Source organism: Emys orbicularis, chromosome 2, assembly GCF_028017835.1.
Source record: "Emys orbicularis isolate rEmyOrb1 chromosome 2, rEmyOrb1.hap1, whole genome shotgun sequence".
NCBI lineage: Eukaryota > Metazoa > Chordata > Testudines > Emydidae > Emys > Emys orbicularis.
The window spans coordinates 10,383,636-10,409,748 of NC_088684.1; the positions used below are offsets into that span (position 1 = coordinate 10,383,636).

At 43.0% G+C, this 26,113-nt stretch overlaps 1 protein-coding gene across 1 annotated transcript in view; it reads left to right on the forward strand.

The window, feature by feature from the left end:
* Positions 1-26,113, forward strand: part of AGO2 (argonaute RISC catalytic component 2) — a 110,159-nt gene that overhangs the window by 65,817 nt on the left and 18,229 nt on the right. The window contains exons 5-13 of the mRNA XM_065397615.1: positions 6,254-6,390; positions 6,545-6,679; positions 11,275-11,362; positions 14,119-14,266; positions 14,450-14,569; positions 15,008-15,130; positions 17,951-18,084; positions 21,106-21,290; positions 25,039-25,198. Coding sequence (XP_065253687.1) covers positions 6,254-6,390; positions 6,545-6,679; positions 11,275-11,362; positions 14,119-14,266; positions 14,450-14,569; positions 15,008-15,130; positions 17,951-18,084; positions 21,106-21,290; positions 25,039-25,198 — 1,230 coding nt within the window. The remainder of the gene's footprint in view (positions 1-6,253; positions 6,391-6,544; positions 6,680-11,274; positions 11,363-14,118; positions 14,267-14,449; positions 14,570-15,007; positions 15,131-17,950; positions 18,085-21,105; positions 21,291-25,038; positions 25,199-26,113) is intronic.

Below are 26,113 nucleotides of genomic sequence, written 5' to 3' on the forward strand. Positions count from 1 at the left end.
ACAAAAGACTATCCATCCCATCCATCCATCCACAGAGTATAAGTTTTAAACAAACAATTTAATACTGGTACACAGTGATGATGATTGTGATGCTTGGTTGAGGTGGAGGAGTCAGAGGGTGGGATATTTCCCAGGGAATGCCTTACTGCTAAATGATGAACTAGCAATTGGCTGAGCCCTCAAGGATTAACTCTCTCACTCTACAAGGCAGCAGGAATGGAGGGAGGGGGGACAGCATCGCAGACAGAGACACACACCGTGTGTGAGAGAGAGAGATGCGCATTTCCCCTTTAAGTACACTGCCTTGTTAATTAGATCAGCTTGCTGAGATCGCAGCTGCTGCCAGCAAGCTCTCTCGGTCCTGAGCCCTGTCGTGTGTGTCCCCTGCTCTGTGGAAGATGGGGTAAGCGGGGTGCAAGGGGAAGGGGGACACCCTGAGATAAGCCCCTCTCTTCCTCCCCTCCTCCCCCATCCACCCCCCCCCCCCCCCGCACAGCAAACAGGAGTCTCGGGGAGCAGCTCCAAGGCAGAGGGCAGGAGCAGCACATGGCAGTGAGGGGAGGGACAGCTGCAATTGCTAGCCTGCTGGGCAGCTGCTGCACAGGGAACTTAGGGGAGCGGGGAGCTGATGGGGGGCTGCTGGTCCACCCTGGTTCCAAGCCCCCACCAGCTAGCTGCAACGGGCTGCTCTTCTGCAAGCAGTGGACAAAGCAGGCGTCTCCAAACGACGTTAGAAGGGAGCATTGCGCATCTTTAAACAAGCATGTTCTCTAATTGATCAGCAACGTAACAAGGAAACAGCGTTAACCGGGATGACTTTAAGTGAGGAGTTACTGTAAAATCATCAGGGGGAAAGGGGAGGATTTAAAATAAAAAAGGAGGGAAGGGGTCAGAAAAGGTACCAAGGCAGAGATAGAAAACAAGATCACACTGCTCTGTTGAGCCTTGCTGATCCACAGGTATAAGGAATCCCCAGGTCCAGTGAAGCAGTTTTCTTGGAGTTAGGATTTCAAAGGTGGATATGCTTCCTGTGCACTGGAATCATGGGGTGGGGAGGGGTAGATGATGCAAAGCAGGTTGTCCATGTGCTTGTCAACTGCAGCAGCCAGAGCCCATAGCAGCTTCCTGGGTTTGGATGGAGGGTCAGGAGAGTCAAAATTCAGGCAGAGATGAGAGCCTGCTCCCCAGTTTGCTCCCACTGCCGGTGAAACTGTGGAAGTCCAAGGAAATAAAACTAAAGGGAAGGGAGGAGAGGAAGTGGTGGATTTGCCGTTTGTTGTTAGTCTGAGAAGTGACTTCCCACATTGCAGTGACTAATCTGATAACGTTGTTTTAATGCATCCTGTCTGTATCTTCTAGAAAAGTCTTTTGCTGTAGTGCGCTTGGATATCTTTCAGCTTCTTCTGCTGTCATAAAATGAAGCATCTTGCCTTCCTCTTTAATTTTGAAAATATTAGAGAAGGAAATGAAGTTGTCCACACCTACCCTTTGGCAAGGGCTCTTGACCTATTGGTTTTAGCCCTCTTTTCTACAATGTCTTGGTATAATCCAGGAAAATCATCAGTCTGTGTTGTTTCTGTGTTAGATTTTTAAGTTCAGGGGCTTTTCTAAGAATGAGTTCCTTAATATTTCAGAGTAGCAGCCGTGTTAGTCTGTATCCGCAAAAATAACAGGAGTACTTGTGGCACCTTAGAGACTAACAAATTTATTAGAGCATAAGCTTTCGTGATGAAATTGCATCCGAAGAAGTGGGTTGTAGCCCACGAAAGCTTATGCTCTAATAAATTTGTTAGTCTCTAAGGTGCCACAAGTACTCCTGTTATTTTTCCTTAATATTGTATTTTTAAAATCTTAAAGTTATGGCCAGAGGGTTTGCTGTAAGGGAGTAATGGACTCTCTCAATATCTAAGTTCTGTTCAGGGGGCAGAGGTAAAAGTGCTGTCAGCATGGTGGATAAAATTCAACAGTCCTGCCTTTTTCCAGCCCGTATCTGGGAGACCCACATCTCTCACATTATCAGAGGGATAGCTGTGTTAGTCTGGATCTGTAAAAAGCAACAGAGTCTCCTGTGGCAACACAGACAACCTGCCAACCTTAAGCATATTCTCATCAGCAACCACACACCGCACCATAACAACTCTAACTCAGGAACCAGTCCATGCAACAAACCTCGATGCCAACTCTGCCCACACCAGCAACACCATCACAGGACCTAACCAGATCAGCTACATCATCACCGGTTCATTCACCTGCACGTCCACCAATGTTATATATGCCATCATGTGCCAGCAATGCCCCTCTGCTATGTACATTGGCCAAACTGGACAGTCACTACATAAAAGGATAAATGGACACAAGTCAGATATCAGGAATGGCAATATACAAAAACCTGTAGGAGAACACTTCATCCTCCCTGGCCACACAATAGCAGATGTAAAGGTAGCCATCTTACAGCAAAAAAACTTCAGGACCAGACTCCAAAGAGAAACTGCTGAGCTTCAGTTCATTTGCAAATTTGACACCATCAGACCAGGATTAAACAAAGACTGTGAATGGCTAGCCCAACTACAAAAGCAGTTTCTCCTCCCTTGGTGTTCACACCTCAACTGCTAGCAGAGGACCTCACCCTCCCTGATTGAACTAACCTCGTTATCTCCAGACTGATTCTTGCCTGCATATTTATACCTGCCTCTGGAAATTTCCATTACATGCGTCTGATGAAGTGGGTATTCACCCACGAAAGCTTATGCTCCAATACGTCTGTTAGTCTTAAAGGTGCCACAGGACTCTGTTGCATCTCTCACATTGTTTCTCCTTGATCTTCTCTCGAGATCATTAACCTTCTCCTGAAGTGCTTTAATAGTTCTTTCCAGTTGGTCTGCAGTTATATTCATAATAATCAATGTGTCTTCTAGTGAGGCGATTCTGTTCTCAGCTTTCTCTAGTTTAGGTGCCAAGCCTTGTAAATAGCTTGAAATATACTACTCATATTTTTTATCTCAATTATTTTCAGATATTTTTCTCAAGAATGTCTGTTCACTTGCGATGTGTGTTAGGCAGTCCGTAATTTTGTCTAGTCTCAGAGGGGCAGCCTGTCCCTGGTCAGGCTGAAAGAGGGTTGTCTGACAACTGCTTTTCAGGATTTTGTGGAGAGTCTGGAGATGGAGCAGCATCCACAAGGGTATTAAATTGAAAGACAAGAGTTGTAAAATAATATCTGATAAAAATTAGATGGGGGGGGAGTGGTTAAATTGCTGATTGTTTGGATTGTAGGAGGGAGGGAAAGGAGCTGTGAAGCTTTGGAGCTATCATCCCCCTAATGGCTCCTGACAGTCAATCAGATATAGATTTAAAAACCTCCTGAAGATCCTATTTTGATATTGGAATATAACAGCGTGAACATACGCAGACAGGAATTTGATGCTGTCCAGCTCTTAATGCTAAGAACGCGTGTTCCTCTCCCTCTGCCCTGTCAAAGAAGTGGAAGATGAATGTAATTGTGAACGCTATAATGTACAGATAAATATTAGCAAGGCAAAGGTGTACGGTGATTAAGACAATGTTATTTTACCTGGCATGCATTTTTTTCAAAATAGGATTCGGAATCAGGAATTCCCAAGATATAACCTACGTTCTGGCACTGACTATCTTTATGACTTTGGCCAAGTCATTTAATCTCTTTGCCTCAATTGCCCCAACTTTAAATATGGAAATAATATCTCTGAGAAGTTGAGAATTAATTAAATCTCTGTAAATCATGTGATAATCAGAGTCCAGACACCCTGAACGGAGGACGGGGGTTTGAACCCCAAAGAATAAGCAGTTGTATCAACTGATTGTATACAATGTTATTGTGCTATCAAAACAAGTTGAGTAAGGTCTTTTATGAAAGCTTGAATGTTCTAAACTTAATAATTATGTGATTTCTATACAAGCTATGGTTATGATATTATGTAGTTGTGTGTGTATAGAGAACTGTGCTCATAAACTTCAGCTTCACTTTACAGCGTAGGCGCCGACTCCATGAGTGCTTCGGGGCAGCCAAGCTCCCCTCCCCACCTCACCTCCACCTCCACCCCTGAGCGTGCCGCGTCCCCGCTCCTCCGCCTACCTCCCAGCGCTTGCTGCTGCAAAACAGCTGTTCTGCAGCGTAACAAGATCTGGGAGGGAGGGGGGAGGAGCGGGGATGCGGCGCACTCAGGGGAAGAGGCAGGCCTGGGGCAGGGATTTGGGGAAGGAGTCGGAATAGGGGTGGAGTTGGGGCGGGGACTTTGGGGAAGAGGGTGGCATCAGGGCGGGGCCGGGGGCAGAGGGACAACAGGACAGTGAACAATCAGACAGGGAGAGGCACCTCCCAAGCCAAGTGTTTACACAAAACCAGACTTGGGTTGTACAATGGATTGCTACCTAAGAAAAGTTTCAGAGTAGCAGCCGTGTTAGTCTGTATCCGCAAAAATAACAGGAGTACGTTAGTCTCTAAGGTGCCACAAGTACTCCTGTTATTTTTACCTAAGAAAAGACAAAGATGGGCTGTTAAAGGTAATGGAAGCACATTGGGGAAATTCCCAGTTGTCTCACTTTAAATATCTATGGTGATTGAAGGGGGGGAAAAACTGCAAATCCTTTGAAATGGAAGGGTTTTCAAGTGAAAGGCATCCAGAAATTGAGCAACAGCCTCTGGGCAGAAACCTGCCAAGGAAATGGTGAATCCCCGCTATAGTTAGGGATAGGCAGGAAAACTGTTCAAAGGCAATAGGTAACTTGTATTAGAAAAGGGATTTTATCTAATATGGAAGAGTAAAGCCTGAGGTTGCATCTTTATTTATTGTGTAACGTATATATTAGCTCTCCCTTACTATTTCATCTTTGTGTCTATGGTTTTTCTGTTAAATAAACCTTTTGATTATTTTCACATGAAGCAGGTGTCTGTTGTGCAACCTTTGGGGAGTGTGTGTGTGTGCCAAAGTGAACTGATAACTGGGTGGGGACAGGTTTTACTCCTGAAGAGGTGATGAACCAGAGGGGAACAATCCAAGTGTCTGGTATTTAAGAACTTGGGGAGGATGGATTTGGGGAGACTTAAGACTGGAAGGGATGTTGGTATCACCCTGCAAGGAGTAACTAGGCTGGTGAGAACCAGGGTGAGACATTGTGCTTGTGAGTTTGATACTGGTGTCAAGGATCTTAGCCATAGCAGCACAGCCTGAAGGAGTTCCACCAGTCAAGGCAAGCAGTGATAGAATCCCTTACTGGTCTGGGTGATCCCCAAAATGTCACAGATACTTTATATGTTAAAAGTGCAAGTATCATTGCCAAATCCTGACATTAAGGGAAAAAACTCACTTTTGTTATTGTCACAACACACAAAATCCCCTCCCTTGAATAATTACATTCATACCCCTTTTCATAGGATAATGGAGAAGATTAACCTGATTTTTGTTAGACTCTGATTTTGTGTTGCACTTAGATACCAACCTGATAGACACCTTAAAAATATCTCAGATGGACCTCACTCAGACAAAGCTTCCATTGATTTCATTGGAAGCTTTTCTAGAGCAAGGACTTCAAGATTTAACCCATTACAACATATGCTGGTGATATTCTTGTTTTTCATATACAGATATTGAAAATAATAACATAAGTAAGTTTGAAATAGATTAATAGTAACTAATATACTTGTCTGTTTGTTTGAAAACTGTGGCTTTAAATTAAAAATACATATTTATTTTAGAAAGGAAACAAACTGATAAATCCATCGTTTCTCTTTTGTGGTGGTCATGCGTTTATACTATAAAAAATAATAATTATTTAGAAAATATTAACTGGGGTTAATTGTTATACTGCAAGATTTAAATAATTGTTTAGGTTTTTCCCCTTACTGAATTGTGGCTGCACTGGCATACTGAACTATGTTTAAGTGCTTTTGCTTGTATTTTCAGGCAGGTCAACAGTTATCAGTATAACATATAAAATGTGAAGAATAGCAAATCTCTTTAAATGATTCACTGAAAGTTAAAAGATACATAGACTTGGTCTCCTGACAGTGTAAATAGTTTGTGTTTTTTAAATATAAATAATACACACACACACACACACACACACACACACACACACTTATAAACTTGAAGCATTGAAAGGAATGTAAATGATTTTTGTGTTTGTTGCAGCTTTATTACTATAGGTTTTTTTCCTATTTTTATTTTAATTATAAGATCTGATTCAGTAGTTAATGGGTTTATTTTCTTGTTTGCAGGTATACTCCTGTTGGCCGGTCTTTTTTTACGGCATCTGAAGGCTGCTCAAACCCTTTGGGTGGTGGCAGAGAAGTTTGGTTTGGGTTCCATCAATCAGTCAGACCTTCACTCTGGAAAATGATGCTTAATATTGATGGTATGTACTGTGCTACTTCTCCATTTGTGTTGTCCTGTTCATTTGAAATGATTCAAGTTAATCCCATTTGTTGGACTTCTCAAGAACTTCTTCAGAGCTGTAAAGTCTCCAGTAATGTAATTAATTGCACAGGTGTGTTTCTCTTTGTCTGCAGTGTCTGCAACAGCATTTTATAAGGCACAGCCAGTAATTGAGTTTGTATGTGAAGTTTTGGATTTCAAGAGTATTGAAGAGCAACAGAAACCTCTCACAGATTCCCAAAGGGTAAAGTTTACCAAAGAAATAAAAGGTATGAATTACATAACTGGAGCAAAACTTCTTAATTCTTTGTGATGTGAACTTCCAAGTGCCAAGGTAAGTTTGGATGCCAGGGGGAGATTTATTTCGGATAGAAATTGACAGTGACATAGAATACTATATATATGCTTTTGAACAGAGATTGGATAACAAAAGTGTCTTATTCTAAGCAGAAACATCTTATAACTCAGGCCTTGTCTACACTACACAGTTTTGTTGGCAAAAGGCAGCTTTTGTCAACAAAACAGTGGAGGTGTACACACTACAATGCTCCTCCCGCTGACTAAACTCTCCTGCTTTGCTGACCAAATAAAACCACCTCAGAGGGAGGAGTAGAGCTTTTTGCGGCACAGTTAGATCAACAAAGTGTCAGTGTAGACACTGCGTTCGTTACTTTGCCGTAACTGGTCTCCAGGAGGTATCCCACAGTGCCCACTGTAACTGCTCTGCTCACTGTTTTGAACTCCACTGCCCTGCATCCAGCTACATAGGCATTCACCTCTCCCCTTTCAAAGCCCCAGAAAGTTTTTTTGAAATTCCTTAGTGTGGAGAGCTACTGCCCAGCTGAGCATGCTGGCTCCTGGCAGCAAAAGCACTCCTGCCTGGACTACAGGAGAGGGGGTAGATCTTTGGTCTGTGGGGAGAGGAGGCTGTGGGAGAACTTGGAGGGAATCACAGAATCAAAACATTAACATGGAATCCTGCTCTCCCTGGCACAAGGAATACTGCGGCAGGTAGGCAAGGTGGGATACTGCTAGGAGAGGGTAGGGAAGAGACTCCTCCTGTGCAGTGCAGAGCCAGGGAGGGAGGTGGAGGCTGATGTTGGGGTGTCCCCTTCTCTTGCTGCTGTACCGATCTCCGCTGAGCTGGGGTGGTGGGGGGCGGGGGACACCAGCTGTCTGCCTCAGGATTGGTTGCTTCTGGCTGCTGTCTTAACTTAGAGACAGCGTGCTGACACAGTCACTCTCCCCCAACACACACTCTGTCTCTGTCTCTGTCTCTCTCTCTCTCTCACACACACACACACACCCTGTCACACACTCCCCCCCTCCACCCCCCACACACACATAGTTCTGTGGCTTTCTTGTGTTAGTGTTCAGCAGTGTCAGTTTGGTCATATTACTGAGAGCTGCTTTAAGAAGTGATTTAAAATGTTACTTTTCGGGCACACACACCAATCATTATAAGGTTCATAGCACGGTGCAAACAAACAATGCCAGGCTCAGCACACTACAGCAACACATACTACTGTGGCTCAGTGTTAATATGTTCCTTCAAGCATCCCCCAGCTGAAGAGTCACCTACCATTGGGCTCCTCTTCTATAGCCTTCTGTTCATAACGCACAGCACAATACTGAACAGCAGTGCAGGATCCATGTTGACACATGTTGACAGTGATGGCTGAGTGACAGGTTACCAGGGCAGTTGAAAAGCGGCTGGCAATCTAGTAGGATGCCGTTGGAACAATGGGATTGAGAAACCATCATGTGATACTGTACCTGCCCCCATGAGCCATTGCAACCTCCCCAAAGCACCCTGTGGCCAGTTGCATAGTGGGATAGCTACTCACAGGGCACTGCTGTCTGTGTCAATGCAAGAGCCGCTAGTGTGGACATGCAACAGTGGGTTAATTACAGCAGTGACTATATGTCTGCGTAACTTGTGTCAATAAAACTCAGTAATGTAGACAAGACCTAAAGCTGTGGCTACACTAGAGAATTTACAGCAGTGCCGCTGCATCACTGCAGCCCCACCACTGTAAGCTCTCTACTGTAGCTGCTCCAAACCGACAGGAGAGAGTTCTCCCGTCGGCTTAATGACTCCAGCCCCTACGAGCGGCGGTAGCTATATCAGCAGGAGAAGCCGACAGCACCGTCCACACCAACGCTTAAATTAGCATAAGTTATGTCCCTCGGGGGGGATGTAGCTAATTCACACCCCTGAGCAACATAACTTATTTCAACTTAAGCTATAGTGTAGCCATAGCCTAAAATATGTAACAAGACTTTAAGAATTGCAGCAGTCAGGTCTGTACTTCAGTCCTCAACCATCCTGTTTTTCCTCCTGCGGTAGGAGTGTGCGGCCAGATTTATTTTTAATATAATTTTAGTGAAGTCAATGAGAGCTTGTCTACAGACCGAGTTGCATGAATTTAGCTAAAATGTGTGGTTTTAAACTGATTTACTTAAACCAGTGCAAAAGGCTTTATGGGCACTCTTCTTTTGGTTTAAACCAGGCTTATTTAGTTTAGCAAAAGTTAATTAGGAACAGATTAAAGCTACATTGAAATGAGTATCAACACAGGGGTTTACACCAGTTCAACTAAACTGATTGGACTAAACCAGTTTAATGCGATGCAAGTTTGCGTGTAAACAGCGCCTCATTGCCTTCAAGCTGGTTTGGCTGGTATAAACGACCCTTTAGGTTAGTTTAAACTAGTAAAAATGGTCTAGTTGAGATAAGGGTTACACAGCCTGTTTTAGCTGATCCCAGCTGAACCTCATTGTTTTTACTAGTCTGGACAAATCCTTTGTGTGTCTTCGGTGGAAGTAGATAGGTTGGCAGTTAGTTTTGAGCAGCCAGATACCAGGGCAATAAGAAGAGCCCACCAAGGAGCTCTGTGTCTCCGGGAGACTTCAGTAATGAGCTACATTAATGTGCACCGCTTATCTGCATTGTGCCTCCCCGTACCATCCCCTCCGTTGCATCAGTTTCCTTGTATCCTCCTGCCCATCAAACCCCCATGATTGGAATAAAGAGCATTTCATTATCAAAACATTGACTTTTATTACACAAACATAAAGAACAGGAAAATAATTTAACCTCTGGCAAACGGTGTGATAAAATTGGGAGAAACTAGGTCATCTTGTCTGTGAAAGCACAGAAGGCTTGCCCATCAGAGGTCTTCAAATGGCTGCCTTTTGTTCTTAGTACCCTCTCCAGTGTTCATAGAATCATAGAATATCAGGGTTGGAAGCAGGACCAATCCTCAGACAGATTTTTGCCCCAAATCCCTAAATGGTCCCCTCAAGGATTGAACTCACAACCAGTGTTGAGTGGAAGGGATACTGAACTCCTCCTCCTATCCCCCGCCTCCTAGAGCGTTTGGGGGAGGAGGATTGGGAACAGGGTGATGCTTGCAGGCAGTTCTGCAGGGGCTGCAAAGGGAATCTAGCTTCAAGTTAGGTGTGGTTTTTTTTGTTTTTTGTTTTTAAGCTCAACCAGATACTTCAACGTGTCTGGTCCGTCATAATCTGCCATGTCTCATCCTGTGTGGCACGCTCTCCTGCTCTCCATGTCCAGTTTTTCAGACAATGAAATCCTCCAGGCTCTTACCTATCCCAGAGGCATTCATTATTTCATTGAACAGGTCATCATGTGTTCTCTTTTTCTGCCTTCTAATCTGCGAAAGCCTCTCCACCGGTGTGGAGGATGTGCTGGAAGCCAAGCTTTCCACTGGAAGGCATGCCAAAGCACAGGTCAACCATTGTGAGTGCATACCCTGGGTCTAGTGCAAGGTTGCTATTTAAAAAACACTCCCCTTATTGCATTCAAATGTTTGGGCTTTTACATTTCTTACCTCTAAATTTCCTGGATTTGTAATGCTTCTTCTTTAATTCTAGACAAACACAGGTTTGTTCTGGTTTTTTGGTTTTGGATAACCTTCAGGATTCTTACCAAGCAGAACTTTTATGAATCTTTAACCAGTGTTATTTAGTAGTCACTAAGTATTTTAGTGCTGCAAGTTTGAATGATCCTGTTTAGTAACTGGTTAAGTGGGTTAATAATAGGGTGACCAGACGTCCCATTTTTAAAGGGCCAGTCCCCTTTTGGGGGACTTTCTTATATAAGCACCTATTACCTCCCACCTCCTGTCCCGGTTTTTCACAGTTGCTATCTTGTAACCCTAGTTAATAAATTGAGATATATGTGGAAAAATGTTGATTACTTGAGTGAAATTATATGTAATATAGATTGAGGCACATATTAAATAATTTCCCTATGAGAACTAACACTTTTCCAACATCTCCATGAACACTGACAAGCCATTAAAATCCTTGAGGTAGCTGACATTTTACAGCTCCTTTCCTTAGAGAATCTGGTCTTCATGGTGTTTCATTAACAGTTGAACTGAAAATATATTTTGCTCCTTTACAGTAATTTTATTTCTATGTGTGAGAAATTAGAGAAAATGAATGGATGCTAATTCTAGACTTGCAGCGCAACAGTCAACCCATTTATAGCAACTGGTTTTGTACATTTTGTTAACCAAGACACACCCCCAATCTCTACTAGCAAATGCTAGTGTCTGTAAGTGGGGGAAACCTGTAAAGAGAGGAAATTTAAAAGGACAACTGGCTGCATTACCCACCTTTTTTTTTAATTTAAGTTTTGAGAAGGATTTTAACTTGTGTTTATTGAGCATGCATAGTACAGTACTTGAATAGTCCAAAAAATAAAGAATTCCTAATTACTTATACATTTTATAACAAGACTGTAATAGCAGAACAAAAGTAATCAAAGATTTAAATGATTGAAAATGGTTTTGAAGAAGTGAAGTAGTAATACCTGTTTTCATATTGTTAGGTCTAAAGGTGGAGATAACACACTGTGGGCAAATGAAGAGAAAATACCGAGTGTGCAATGTCACCAGACGGCCAGCAAGTCACCAAACGTAAAATATGTTTGTTTTTTCTTTTGCTCATGTAGTATTTTAAATTTGTGGATATCCAGTCCAGTTCTTCTCATGGAAAGCTATCAACCTGCCTTACTGACGTATACCAGCATAGGAAGCTGTCACAGTATAACGATACTTTCAGTTGTCACATGTCTCAAGCACTGAAGAATAAACTATACTAAAAATAGACATCAAACTAATCTCTCCCTTTTCTATTTTTTAATTATATTTTTATTAATAAGATTAACTTTTGTGGTATCTCAGTTACCCTCTTTAATCTGGTCCCACCGGCTGTTCACACCTGAATTTTTTCTTTCCCCCGTTTTGGATTTCCCAACTTGTGCAGGAATAGAAAACCCATTGATGACATTGACCTTTTTAATAATTGGCTAGTAAGAAAGTGATACTCTTTAATGTAGGCTGAACGTTACCTTTGCAACATATGGGTCCGATTCTCTTTTCATTTACACTGGTATAATTAGATGATTTACATACGTAAAAGTGAGAATTACACTCCATTGTCTGTAACAGCCAAAAATTTTGCAAGCTGTTCTTCTAAACTTTGGTGTTTCTCATGGCACTGATATTTATCAATTTGCTCCTCTTTTATTTTTGGAATTCTTTATTTAAAAGTCTTGTGAGTAACTTCAAAATATGCATATATGTTGCAGCTATGTGGTATTAAAAGAAATGCAAAGAATAAGGCTGCAATCAGTATATTTTTTTACTATAAGACACCTGAACAATATCAACAGCTACTGGTAGTTAACGGTTCTGTGGTTGAGTTTCTTCCTATTTTTTCAGTGGTAATAAAGCGTGATAAAGTAATATATATTGTGACAGACCCAGACCAGTGGGGTACAGGAGTCTGGTAGAGGGTAAATATACTGGTCACTGGATGAGTAGTTTTCTGTTTCCTGAGTGACCAGAGAAGGGGGTTCACTAGAGTAATCAGGAACCTGCTAAAACCAGTTATGGCAGGCAGGCTAATTAGGACACCTGGAGCCAATTAAGAAGAAGCTGCTAGAATCAATTAAGGCAGGCTAATCAGGGCGCCTGGGTTTTAAAAGGAGCTCACTTCAGTTTGTGGTGCGAGTGTGAGGAGCTGGGAGCGAGAGGCGCAAGGAGCTGAGAGTGAGAGGGTGTGCTGCTGGAGGACTGAGGAGCACAAGCGTTATCAGACACCAGGAGGAAGGTCCTGTGGTGAGAATAAGGAAGGTGTTTGGAGGAGGCCATGGGGAAGTAGCCCAGGGAGTTGTAGCTGTCATGCAGCTGTTACAGGAGGCACTATAGACAGCTGCAGTCCACAGGGCCCTGGGCTGGAACCCGGAGTAGAGGGCGGGCCCGGGTTCCCCCCAAACCTCCCAATTGACCTGGACTGTGGGTTCTTCCAGAGGGGAAGGTCTCTGGGCTGTTCCCCAACCCACATGGTGAATCTCTGAGGCAAGAAAATCCGCCAATAAGCGCAGGACCCACCAAGATAGAGGAGGAACTTTGTCACTATATATATATATATATATATATATATATATATATATATATATATATATATATATATATATATATATATATATATATATATATATATATATATATATATATATATATATATATATACATACACATACACACTTTTTTTTTTTTTTTTTTAAGCAACATGGTCTTAAAGCTTTGTCAGGATTCCACTAATTTATATTAATATCTTAAATTAGTGAAGTAGAATTAAGTTGCATTTGGTACGTTTATATCTCAACACTAAAATGCCTATAGTATTTTACTTCTGACAGACCCACACTTAAACTGTTCTTAGGAGATGTAGTTCAATTTCTTGGTGTTGGGCAGGTTACATGTGAAACGTTTCACAGATGTGAGAGACTTATACCACTGTTGTCTTCTACGTATCTTGTTTAACAGTATATAGGTTTATGAAGAGCTGTTTATTCTGACTGACTTGTCATTAACGCCTCCAGTACTACATCTTATTGTAGATCCGTTATTTCCCATGGCATGGGAATGGAGATATACACCATTACAGTGATTGTCAGTCAGGGCATTCAGATGGCCATTTTCTGGATGTTTGCATTAGATCTTAAGGGATCCAGGCAATAAAAGCAATGCACTCTGTTTTTGTTCCAAGAAAGGGGGGATGAAGATTGTAGGTGTAGACCGCTCCCTAAGGTACGCTGCTTTTTATTATAGGTCAGCGGTTCTCAAACTGTGGGTCGGGACCCCAAAGTGGGTCCCGACCCCATTTTAATAGGGTCGCTGGGGCTGGCTTAGACTTGATGGGGATCAGGGCGACTCAAGTTACAGGCCCCCTGGCTGGGACTGAAGCCCTTGGACTTTGGCTTTGACCCCTTCCCCACCCGTGGTGGTGGGGCTCTTGCTTTGGCCTTGGTCCCCCCAAACCCGGGGCAGTGGGACTTGAGCGGGCTCAGGCTTCAGTCCCCCCTCCTGGGGTCGTGTAGTAATTTTTGTTGTCAGAAGGGGGTCGCAGTGCAATGAAGGTTGAGAACCTCTGCTATAGGTGTTTAACTCTCTGTAGACCTCTCTCCTGAAAAGTGAAAATGTAGGAAGGCTCACTCCACTCCATTACAGAGAATAAAGTATTGTTCTTTCTTTCTCTCGCTCTCTCTCTCGCACGATACACACATGCTTTCATGGAGTCTTTCATTGTGCTAAAATACATTAGGAGTAAGTTTAGGAAAGTATTGTTGGTAAAATGGTTGGTTTTCACATTTGGTTTCCTATAGATTCCCACTTCAGCAGGAGAGTGGACAAACAGTTGAATGCACTGTAGCTCAATATTTTAAGGACAGGCACAAGTTGGTTCTACGCTATCCTCATCTTCCATGTTTACAAGTTGGACAGGAACAGAAACATACATACCTTCCTCTTGAGGCAAGTAAATTCATCAAAATACTGTATTCTTGGAAAGAAAAAGAAAAAACCCACAAGCTAAAAGTGTTTAGGTTTTCTCTTACAGCTATCTTTCTGCTTAGGGAATCATTGCATGAATAAATATAGAAAAGTATAACAGATATTTTCTGAATTTTTAACTTAATTTGTATGGGGTTACCTTAGGTGTGCAACATAGTGGCAGGACAGAGGTGTATAAAGAAGCTGACTGACAATCAAACTTCCACTATGATACGGGCAACTGCCAGATCAGCACCTGACCGTCAAGAAGAGATTAGCAAATTGGTGAGTGCTGTGTTTATCTGTGGAGGGAACAGAGGTATAGCATGGAACTTCAAGCTTTCCTCTTGAAGTTAATGAGAACTACTATCTAGTGCTTATTACAGGTAATAAAAACAGTTTGTAATAAACTATAAAATACTTTCTCATGTCGTCAGTTAATAAGACACTTAAAAATATTTATAACATCCTCAATTTTCAAGAGTCATCTAAGTTTAGGTGCCCTGTTTCAGATACCCAGGACCAAATTTTTAGTAGTACTGAGCACCATACCTACAAGTGGAGTTATAATGGGAGCTGTGAATTCTTGGCATCACCAAAATTCAGGTCCCAGGTGACCAAGGTGGGCACTAAAATTAGAAAATACTTTTGAAAATTTGGGTCACTTGTGTAAAAAGGACTTTGTTTTGCCACTAGAAATATTAATTTCTTTTCTCTTTTTAGATGCGAAGTGCAAGTTTTAATACTGATCCTTATGTTCGTGAATTTGGAATAATGGTCAAAGATGAAATGACTGATGTGACTGGGAGAGTCCTACAACCTCCCTCAATCCTGTATGGAGGCAGAGTATGTAAACCAAGATGCTGCAGTATCTGGGATGATTGCTTTGTAGTAGTTGACAACTTCTTTAATATGATTGCTTCAATTCAGCCCTGGTGTAACTCCATTGGGAGCCCCCATAATACTTAGCACTTATATAACTTTTGTCATTGTCAAGTCACTTTACATACATGAACTAATTTAATCCTTTATAACACTCCTGTGAGGTAGATGTGGAAATATCCCCATGGTACAGATGTGGAAACTGAGGCTGGAAAGTTAAGGCCCAACTTTTTTAGAAGTGGCCTCTAATTTTGGGTTCTTCTGTTCTTGGGTACCTAATTTAGGACACCTAAGGTCTCATTTTCAGATATGCTAAACACCCAAAGCTCTATTTGACTTGAGGAAAACTATCTGGAGTTGTGAATGTTCAACAGCTCTGAAATTTATTATATTGTACTAGCACCAAAAAGGCACCAATCAGTAATCTATGGCCCTTGATCTCGTTCTTCCAGCCCTGCCCCCTACTACTTCAGCCCCAGCTAGCTGGAGGGGCCCGTGGTGGGGAGAAAGGGGTTGGAGAGCGAGCCCATCCCACACTCACCAGCAGCAGCTGCTCCTGTCCCCCCATTCCAGGTATTGCAACCTGGCACACTGGATCACAGCACCACTTGGATTTGGCCCAGCAACCCCTCCGTCACAACAAAATTTGAGTGAGGTGCACCATGTTGCAACATCACTTGGTTTGGGCATCCTGGGCAAACTTCCCCTTTTGCCTAACTCCTCCCCCATCCCCTAAATGCCGGACAGCCCTGATGGCGGAATTCTTTGAGGGTATGTTTAAGGCAAGGGGTGATATGGGGGGCAGTGACAGGTGACCAAGCTAGATCCTTCCCTCAACCCACTGGTGGGCAGGACCCACAATTTGGGAAAGGCTGATCTAGAGGGTGGTCTGTGATGTCACAAGGGGTAATGAAGGTACTCGGATACCATGCTGGTGTGTGCAGTATAAGAACCTAAATAAAACAAAGTAAAAGCTAGAGTTTGGGGCTTTGAGGGGGTCTGGAGTGGATGTATAGGTTGCTCCTTTGCTCACACTATTCCTGCTACTGCCTCTACGTCTACCCTTGTTATTGAAGTGTTTGCCCTACAATTTCAGTGAGGGTCATAATTTGAGGACATATCTTGATCTTCCAATTTATCATGGATTTTCATGAAACCTTGCAGTACAATTTTAAATTAAAACAAAACATCATGAAGAATGCATTTTCAGTCAAAGGTATGAGGGAAAGCTTCACACTTCTAGATATCCATACCAATTAAGATAATTCCCATCCTGAGATTGAGTTCTGTCTTCATCTTCTGTTGCCTATATAACTAGTGATCTTGTAGCGAATTCCTCACAGTAGCGTCTACTAGATAGGGACGAAAAGACTTTTCTATATGACTGAGAGTTCAGAAACCAGGATCCTGTTCTCGGATCTTCCACATATTTTCTCTGTGACCATGTGTGAATCCCTGGACCTTTATGTGCCTTAATTTACTGATCTATAAAATATGGGTAATGATGCTTACCTATCTTACTGGACTGTTGTGAGGCTAAATTAATTCCTGCAAACTATATTGAACTTCTGGAAAGTAGCTATAGAACTGCAAACTTTTATGTATGTATGTATTAATTAATGCCATTCATGACTCTCCATTTACTACCCATATATATTCTGCTGATTTTTATTGTAACAAATATAGGGATTTATATATTTTTTAAAAGCATTGTAACAAGGTCGGGACTCACCCCCGTGGCGCCTCCTACTGGTTACTCCGGGAATTAGCTCAGTCCAGTGGAGCGTCCCCTCTCGGTGGTATCCTGCCCGTTGTCTTGCCCTCGGTTGGCTTCTGAGGCCACGTCGCTCACCAACTCGCGGTGTCCTCTTCAGGACCACTGCCCTCTGGCAGTGCCCCTTAGTCCTTCCACACCCCCTTCCGGGGGGGGAGGGGGGCGCGTCAATCAGCCGTCTCTATGTCCAGCCACCGTAGTCAACCACACACCCCAAAGTCTAATCCCTCCTGTCAGGGATCTGGCGTGGTCTGTAATGGCCGCTCCCTACGGCCAATGGCTGGGTGTACTGCAAGAGGGAGACCCAGGCCCGCCCTCTACTCTGGGTCCCGGCCCAGGGACCCTCTGGCGGTAGCCTCGCTGTCCTCCTTCTCTCCCCTCCGTCTGCCCGCTTCCCTGGCTGGGCCGCTTCCCCTACGGCCCCTTGCACCCGCTAGGCCCTTCCCTTCAGGGCCTGCAGCCTGGCAGGCCTCAGTCTAGAGCTCCTCTTTGTTCCCCGAGCCTGGCCAGCACTGCGCTGTCCGCGGTGCTAGTCTCCCTGCTTTGGAGACTGACCTTCCCCTCTCAAAGGCCTGGGACAGACTGACTCCTCTCCCTGAGCAGCCTTCTTATAGGACTGAGCCTGGCCCTGATTGGCTGTCTCCAACCTGGGCCCTGATTGGCTCCCAGTAAGCCCTTCTCCCATTGGCTGTGCGTCTGCGCAGGCCCACTGGCCTGCCGCAGCCCATAATCTCAGGGAGTGGGGCAGCCGCCCCACTACAAGCATTCAAAAATTGAATAAACTGTATTGTCTCTTCCTAAATTTCACAAATTCTCAGATTCATGTACTTGAACATATGTTGCTGTAATGATAGGAAGGATAGTGATCTGCGTAACAACTGAATTAATATTTATGTATTTAATCTACTGACACAAACTTGAGACTATAGAATAGACTAGTACTTAGTGAAGCAGGGGCTTGGGGATTTTTTTGGAAGTATTACCCATTTACCACTTCCTTCTCTTTCTAGAATAAAGCAATTGCTACACCAGTTCAAGGGGTTTGGGATATGAGGAATAAACAGTTTCACACTGGAATTGAAATTAAGGTCTGGGCAATTGCCTGCTTCGCTCCCCAGCGACAGTGCACTGAAGTTCATCTTAAGTAAGTATGGTTTTCTTTCCTAGAAAGATTTTTGGTTACTTCCTGGTTTTGAAAGAAGTGGAATGTGTGGCACTATTGTACATTGTGCTTTTTTTCCCAGTAATATTCTAAATGCTGTATTTAAAAAAAATAATAATCTTTTCCCTTTGTTATGTCTCTGCTTTAGAAGCTGTAAACTATTGATTGTGTTTTCCCTGTCACAAACATTGAATTCTGTGTTTTGAGTGGTGTACAAGCCAGTATGTGTCTCGTTTGTTTTTCTGTGTGCTAGTATCATAAAATCCTCAATATCCAAAGCAATGGGCACCGCACTGGATATGGCAAGGTGCCTGCCATCGATAGGGGTTTCCAAGAAATGGAGATGAGAAAGAAGGCACTTGAAGCAAAGAAAAATGTCTACTGCTGAACACTTTTCATCATTGAAACGTCGAATGTACATGTGTTTCTATATTCTATCTCTCTAACCTGTTTTAACCTGAAAAGTCTATATCTGCATTGGACCTATTTAAAGGGACATTGTCAACTTAAAAATCAAATTTATTCATAAAGCTTTCTACCCACTATTGTTACAACACCCAAAATTACTGTAGTTGAAAGATTAGGGGAATTTTTTTTTCCAGTTAGTTTACTGAAAAGTTCACTGCAAAGAAGAGCTTGAGTGTCACATCTTGCAAAACAAACTCAGGCACGAGGATTTCCCAAAATATGTCAGAGTGGTTCTGGATCGGTGGTATGTGAGGCTACTACACCTGACGGAGACTGCTGCCAAAATAAAGACTAGGAACAATATAATCCACAAACTATTGGGGACCAGTTGGGGAACAAATACTCGCACCTTGTAGACAGCCACTTTTCCCCTTGTCTTCTCAGCAGCTGAATACTGCATGTCAGCATGGTAGTGTACATATGAAACTTGTCAGTGTGCAATTGAACACTGTGAGAATTGTCACAGGAGTGCTGACGTCAACAGCAACAGTCTGGCTCTCTGCCCTCATGCCTATCTTACCACTATCCCCCCAAAGAGAAGCTGCAATAATAGGTGACTGTGACCACACAATAACGAATCCAGACTTGCCCATCTACAAAGATCTCCAATGCACTCCAAGACGCCGCCTTAAGTCCAGGAACCCCTTCTGGTTAGCTGCCGAAGCTATCAAAACCTCAGGACTGTCCTCAAAAGACAAGCGGCGAAGGCTGTGGGTAAACATAAGGGTCAAGAATCAAAACCTGAACATGGATCCTACAGACCAACCACCTGGTTTCACTATTCCATGTAAGATGGATCACAGTGAACTGTACCAGAAGCTCATATGGGTGTGGCAGTTATCTCCTCCACATTTGGAAAATGGAGGACAGCCCGTATCTGAATGTGAAGAAGCCATACAAACAATGAAACATACAGTGAACTGCAGCCCTCTGAAGATCCTTCTCTGTGAGGTCAGCCTTGATTCATTCTGCGTCACTGGAAGCTGTACAGTAGATGACAGACTTGAGCATTAACCTTTAATGTTACTATTTTAAGTTACCAAATGAAAAACATTAGTTAGTTTGTGCATTTGAGTGCGTTGTATATAGTCCGTTTCCCTTTTTGTATATATGTGTCTTGCACAGCAACAAGGAAGAAAAACTGTTACAAATAACACCTCAGATTACTAGCCCAAAAAATTATTTTAAAAAAAAAATGTCTCTTTGGTTTTGCTTACTTTGTATTTTTGACAGAACTCTGAAACGGACTATACACACTTTCTTAGCTGATGGGCAGGTGTAGCCCTCTCATGTGCTGCTCTGTTGGAGGAGCTTGCTGGAATGCTCTTTGGCAGGTCCTGTAAGAAGGTGGTTATCAGCAGAGCTGCTGCTGTTTTTAACTTTTGAGTCAGGAAGACTTCTCCTTTTGTTTGGGGCCCTCCTCTGAGCTGGGGAGCAGCTGTTATCAGAGGTGATCATAAAAAAAAAAATTTAAGACTCCCCAACCCCCTGCACAGGGCTGGGGGGGCAGAAGGAAGGGGTTCTTTGCTCCCAGATTTCCTCGGTCGGTCTTCTCTGAAATTCAGATGTTGGCAGTGCGGGGAGAGGGGATAGCATTCCCTCAGTGCTACTGTTTCTGTTGAGGAGGGAGGCTGGCTGGTAGAAGTGTAGCTAGTTTTTGGGTGTAACAAGCGGTAGGCTGGAGTCTTCAGGATCTTGAATTTGACTAATTTCAACTAAATCTGGTTGACAAGTTTCATCAAAGAGTTTCCCTTATCTTAAAGGGAAACTTGTCAACCAGATTTAGTTGGAATTTAGCATTAGTTCTGGAGACTCACTTTTTGGAGGATGATAGTATTAATAAAAATAAGTTGGCATTTATCTATTCTACTACATATGATAAGTGAAGTCCACACAAAGCCACTGTGGAGTCAAAGGGTATCTTAATTCCACTTTACAGATGGGGAAATTGAAGCAGAGAGGTTGTAACTTGCTAGAAGCCAAAAGTAGGGAGTCAGTTTCAGAGCTAGGATTAGATCCAGGCTTTCAGACCTGTGCTTAGACCACTGCACCAGCACTCTTGGATTTAGGTCAGAAAATTAAAAATTGGGATTCTATAAGTAAACCAACACTGAAATTGACTTTGTTTACCTGTGTAGAATTAATTAATTTAGCTCAGTCCAATAGGAAATGCCCTCCAGACACTGTTGTCACAAAGAAATTAAAAAGAAATAATTTCTGCCATTATGGTGTGATTTATATACATCTACCCTGATATCCGCTGTGTTATTGTAGTGAATTAGAGTGCTAGTGCATATTGAAGCTTCCAACATTGGGGAGCATTGAAAGAGTTTCTCTCCCTGTTCCTTCTCCCCTTTGTCCCTCCATTAACAGCTAAATGATATTTGGTTCATTTGAAAAAATGTACACATACTGGGTCAGATTCTGTTCTTATGCCAATGCAACCTCATCAAAGTCAACAGCATTGTACCAGTATAACTGAGAACAGAATGTTTCATTCTGTCTTCATAGTAATAATGTATCTGCATTCTTTAGGTCCTTCACAGAACAACTGAGGAAGATATCAAGAGATGCAGGAATGCCAATCCAGGGGCAGCCATGTTTCTGTAAATATGCCCAGGGTGCAGATAGTGTGGAACCTATGTTCAGACATCTAAAGAACACCTATGCTGGGCTACAGCTTGTGGTAGTCATTCTGCCAGGGAAGACTCCAGTTTATGGTCAGTGCATATTGATCACGTACATGGGAGGTGGAGGGTGTTTGAGTCACCACTATGTATGTTGTATGAAGAATTACATCACCAAAAACTTCTTTCAAAGCAATTAGATAAAATTCCACAAAGAAATAGTAGGGGCCTTACATTTTCTTTCCTTCCTTCAAAGGTGCTGACCCCTTCTCCACTTCTTAATTCTCAACCATCTCTTTTTATTTATTTTTATTTCCCTCTTCTCCTCCTATCCTTTTTCTCCCAGGCTACCAGTGAGTCATACAATATAAGCTAGAAACTTGAGCTCATGGCCACCTCTGAAGGCCAAGTTTTCTCTACTTTTTAAATTTAATTAAAGATACAACCATTGTAATCTCTGGGTCCACCCGCAATCAGTGGAAAGTCACAAGTAACAAAGAAAATTGACAAAAATCAACTCAAAAATTACATGCACCTCTATCAAAAAAACTCCACCTACTCCAGCCACCAACCCCTGGCAAAAAGCTGAATGAAAGCGTGAGCTTTCTGATAAATTCAGGCTTTGTCATATTGACAAGTGGATTCCAGAGCTGACTCGACCCTTTTTCCAAGCCCTTCACTCCAGCGCATTAAAATCTAGAGACTTGATGATGATGTCGTCCCAGGTGATATGACTGTTGGGCTCGTGCATGGGGAAAGAGGGAGTTCTTAAGATCAGCAAGACACAAACCAATAGGACTTTGTAGGTCAAAACTCAGCACTTTGAATTGCACTCAGAAGCAAAATGGTAACCAGTGCAGGTTACAAACACAGGTATACAAGTATAATATACTTCAAATAAGCAGGTGCATTCTCAGAGTTACCTAATCCGCCTACCCATGTGATGTTTCCATCACTTTCAGTGGATCTGCCTCTTCTCCTTTTTAGCAAAACTCTACCCTAGCCATCTCTTTTCCTCTTTTCCTCACTTCACACCTTCTTTTAGGGCAGTCTCATCCACTATTACATGGCTTCAAGTACTTTGTCTATTCTGATGACTCACAAAACCAAGCCATTTGTTTCCCTGCATCCAGTCCAACATCTTAATCACTTAAGTGTAACGTGGCAAAAACTAAGCTCCTTATCTTCCCTTTGTTCGAAGACTGATGAGAAATTAACCCAGGGTGGATTAATATAGAGGATAGGCGAGTGATGCAAAAAGAAATATGGGCTAAGAAGCAGGGCCGGCTCTGGCTTTTTGGCCGCCCCAAGCCAAAAAAAAAAAAAAAAAAAACCCTTGGCGCGGCCGGAGCGCGGGTGCTGGGGGGGAGGGGAAGGGAGCGGGCGGGAGAGAGAGAGAGAGAGAGAGAAGGGGGCGGCCAGGGCTACAGCGGGGGCGCTGCCACGCAGCCCCTCCCGCTGCGCCGCCGCCTGCCGCGAGGGCTCCTCTCCGGTCAGCGGGGAGGGAAGGAAGAGGACTGCCCTGCAGGGCGCTCTGGTTCTCCGCGCCGCCGCCCCCTACAGGGCGGCCGGAGCGGAACAAAAAAAAAAAAGCGGCCGTGCCGCCCTAGGATTGGGCAGAATGCCGCCTCGAACAATCTGCCGCCCCAAGCACCAGCTTGCTCAGCTGGTGCTTGGAGCCGGCCCTGCTAATAAGGAGGAAGGGGCAAAACCATCACATTTTTCTTTTTCTTTTTCTTTTTTTTGGCTTGAGCCTTCCAGAGGAAGCTGCCTATTCCAAATGTGTGTGTCATTGTTTTGGGATAAGAATTTAAACTTGGAATGAAAAAATGTGAGCCTCTTTGTTGGCTGATTGAAGAGGACTCCACTTACCCTCTCCTAGCCCCTGCAGTATGGGAAGTGCTGTTCTATCAATATCCATCCCTTTCCCCAATCACTATCCTCACTCCTAATCCTCTCTCCCCATCCTCTCATTTCTCACTTCCTGTCCCATCCAGTCTTCTGCTGCACCCATGTTCTCCCTACATCCTGCTGCATAGTCTCTTATTCCCCCTCCCCTCTGTCTCCTACCTGCATCCCACCACCCAACATTTCCCTGCATGCACAACCCTGATTTTCCTTGCCTGTATTCATCTGCCCAGTATAGTCCCCCTTTCTGTCCCCTGATAGCATAGCCCGAATCCCATCTTCCCTGAGGGCAGCTTGGCTTCACTGCCATTGTGATCAATGGCACTGGTGGCCATCTATGTTAAAGGCAGACTAAACTTCCTCCCATACAGGCTGTAAGGAAATAGTAAGCGTCTTGACTGATGGCAGTTCGTTGGCCTCATTCCCATTGTTCTCAATGGCAGACATTAGCCATTTTGATAGAGGGCAATTCTTTGTGAGCTTCTCTAGGGAATATTTTATCTATCAGTCTCCACTGAATGATACATTTCAGTTATGCAGAATAATGGCAAAAAACCCACGCAACAAAGAAAACTGACAAAAGTCAACTCAAAAATTGTATGCAGCTCCCCCAAAAAGCTCCATCTACTCCAGCCACCAACCTCTGGCAAAAACCTAAAAATGATCCTAAAAATTTCTCTTAAACTAGGGGTCTCAAACTCAATTTATCTTAGGGCCAGTGCCAGTCCTCAAATCCTCCCAGTGGGCCAATAATGTCACTGAAGATGGTGTTCACACCACCTCCCAGTCCCACTACCCTTTTCCCTCCCTCCCTTGGCCTCATGCCACCTCAGCTGACTCTGCCCGGTGACTAGTGACGCTGCCTCTATGGCTGACTCTGCCTGGCAACTAATGATGCTGCCCCCATGGCTGACTCTGGCCAGCGACTAGTGATGGTATGTCTGTCCCTCTCCCCCCAGCCAGTGGGAGCTGCAGGGGGTGGTGCCTGCAGCGGACAGCCGGCAACGTGGCTGCATGGGTCTCTTCTCCGTGGCTCCGCCAGCAACAGCAGGGATAGGGAACTGCTTGCAGGGAGCGGAGCTGCCCGAGGTGAATGACACGGTGCTGAGCGCAACCTCTGGGAGGGTCCCCGGAGCAGCAGGATGGAGCAACGTTGGGGGGGAGGGGCATGTGAATCTCTCCTGCCCTCTCCACTCCCACCCCCCTTCGGCCGGCAGCCATGAGGGCCGGATGAAAGAACTTTTTTAAAAGTTTCCACGTGCCACAGCGTGGAGGTTCTTGGGCCACAGATGGTCCGCGGGGCAAGACATTGAGACCCCTGTCTTAAATTATCTTTTGTGCTTGATTTGCTCAAGATTCACCTGTACCAGTTTCTGTGTAGATGCACAACTTTGTTTTAAAGATATGTTGATAATAAAATATTAGAAACTGGATTTCAGCCAGAGCCTAATTTCAAACTCTTCATAGTAAATTATTACACAGAGTCAAACAAAAAGACTGCATAAAAAATTCAAAGGTCTAATAAATGAATGCTCTGAAATTTCACTGGAAAATTGAGTTACCTACATGTGGAACAAAATAGGAATTTATACCCTTAAGTCCACTTCAGAACACAGCCTTAGCCAGGGAGTTGCAACCAGTGCCTCCATAAACTCTTTTAAAATGTATGTAACAGTATTTTTTTTTTTTTTAAAGGCAGTCAAAATGATAAATCTGCAATTATCATTGTATATTTAGACTCCAATAAAACTCGTATCTTTTCAGTAGAAGGATGGTAGTATAAACCCAGTAACAGTGAGGAGAAAATAAAAGTTTAAACAAATGAACCAATAACATTCTATTAGAAAGTGATCATAGCTAAATGAATGCCATTTTTCTTATTTATTATTTAAGAATATCTGAATAGTTTTTATTTTCCCTTGTGTCTTGGCAGCGGAAGTAAAGCGTGTTGGTGACACTGTGCTGGGGATGGCTACACAGTGTGTTCAGATGAAAAATGTGCAAAGAACAACACCACAAACTCTGTCCAATCTTTGTTTAAAGATCAACGTCAAATTAGGAGGAGTAAATAACATTTTACTGCCACAAGGAAGGTAAGTTGATTTTGAAGGGTTTTTTTTGTTTTATTTCCATACGCTAAGGGAGACATGAATCAGGTTAAAATAGTTTAGACTTTTTTTTTAACCTGTTGCTAATATCACCTTAAAACTATTAAAAATGAATTTACTTTTTGTTATTTATGATGCTTCCCTCTGGTTTTATAATCCGTTTCTAGTCAATTTCACTTTCAGATGTTAATGTAATAGCACTCTGCTGCAATATTTGGATACTGCAAAGAAATACTTACTTTAAAAAAAATAATTTCCATGGGAATCTGTCAGTTTATAAAGAAAAAATATTGCTGCTTTATTTAAAAATTTGAGCTTGCAATACTATTTCAGAGTTTTCACTTGAAATAAACCTTAACAGATCTGTTTACTTATGTATTTAATAACGAATAGAAGTCATCTTGAAAATTAATATTCCCTTATTGACCATGATTATAAAGCCAGAAGGGTTGGGAGGCAAAGGATCTGGATTCTATTTCCTGCTCCCCCACTGACTCTACATGTGATTACATGCATGATTTCGTTTAGTCATAGCAGAAGCCATTACCCATACTCCAGTTAGAAGGTTCAGAGGGAAGTCCATTACCCATGCTCCAGTTAGAAGGTTCAGAGGGAAGTCCATTAAGTGTAGATAGGAGTCTTCCATTGTGAGTTAAGTGTTCTTTGATGGGCCATTTAACTTGAATAGTTCCTTCACAGTGTGCTGGCTAAGTGCCATGTGGGTGTTACCACAGAAGCAAACATTTGAAATACAGATACACAGTTAATATTCATAACTTCAGATACAAAAATGATACATGCATACAGATAGCATAATCATATTCAGCAAATCATAACCTTTCCATAGACACCTTACTTGACATACTTTGTACAAGATTCGTTGTAATTATATAACCGTGG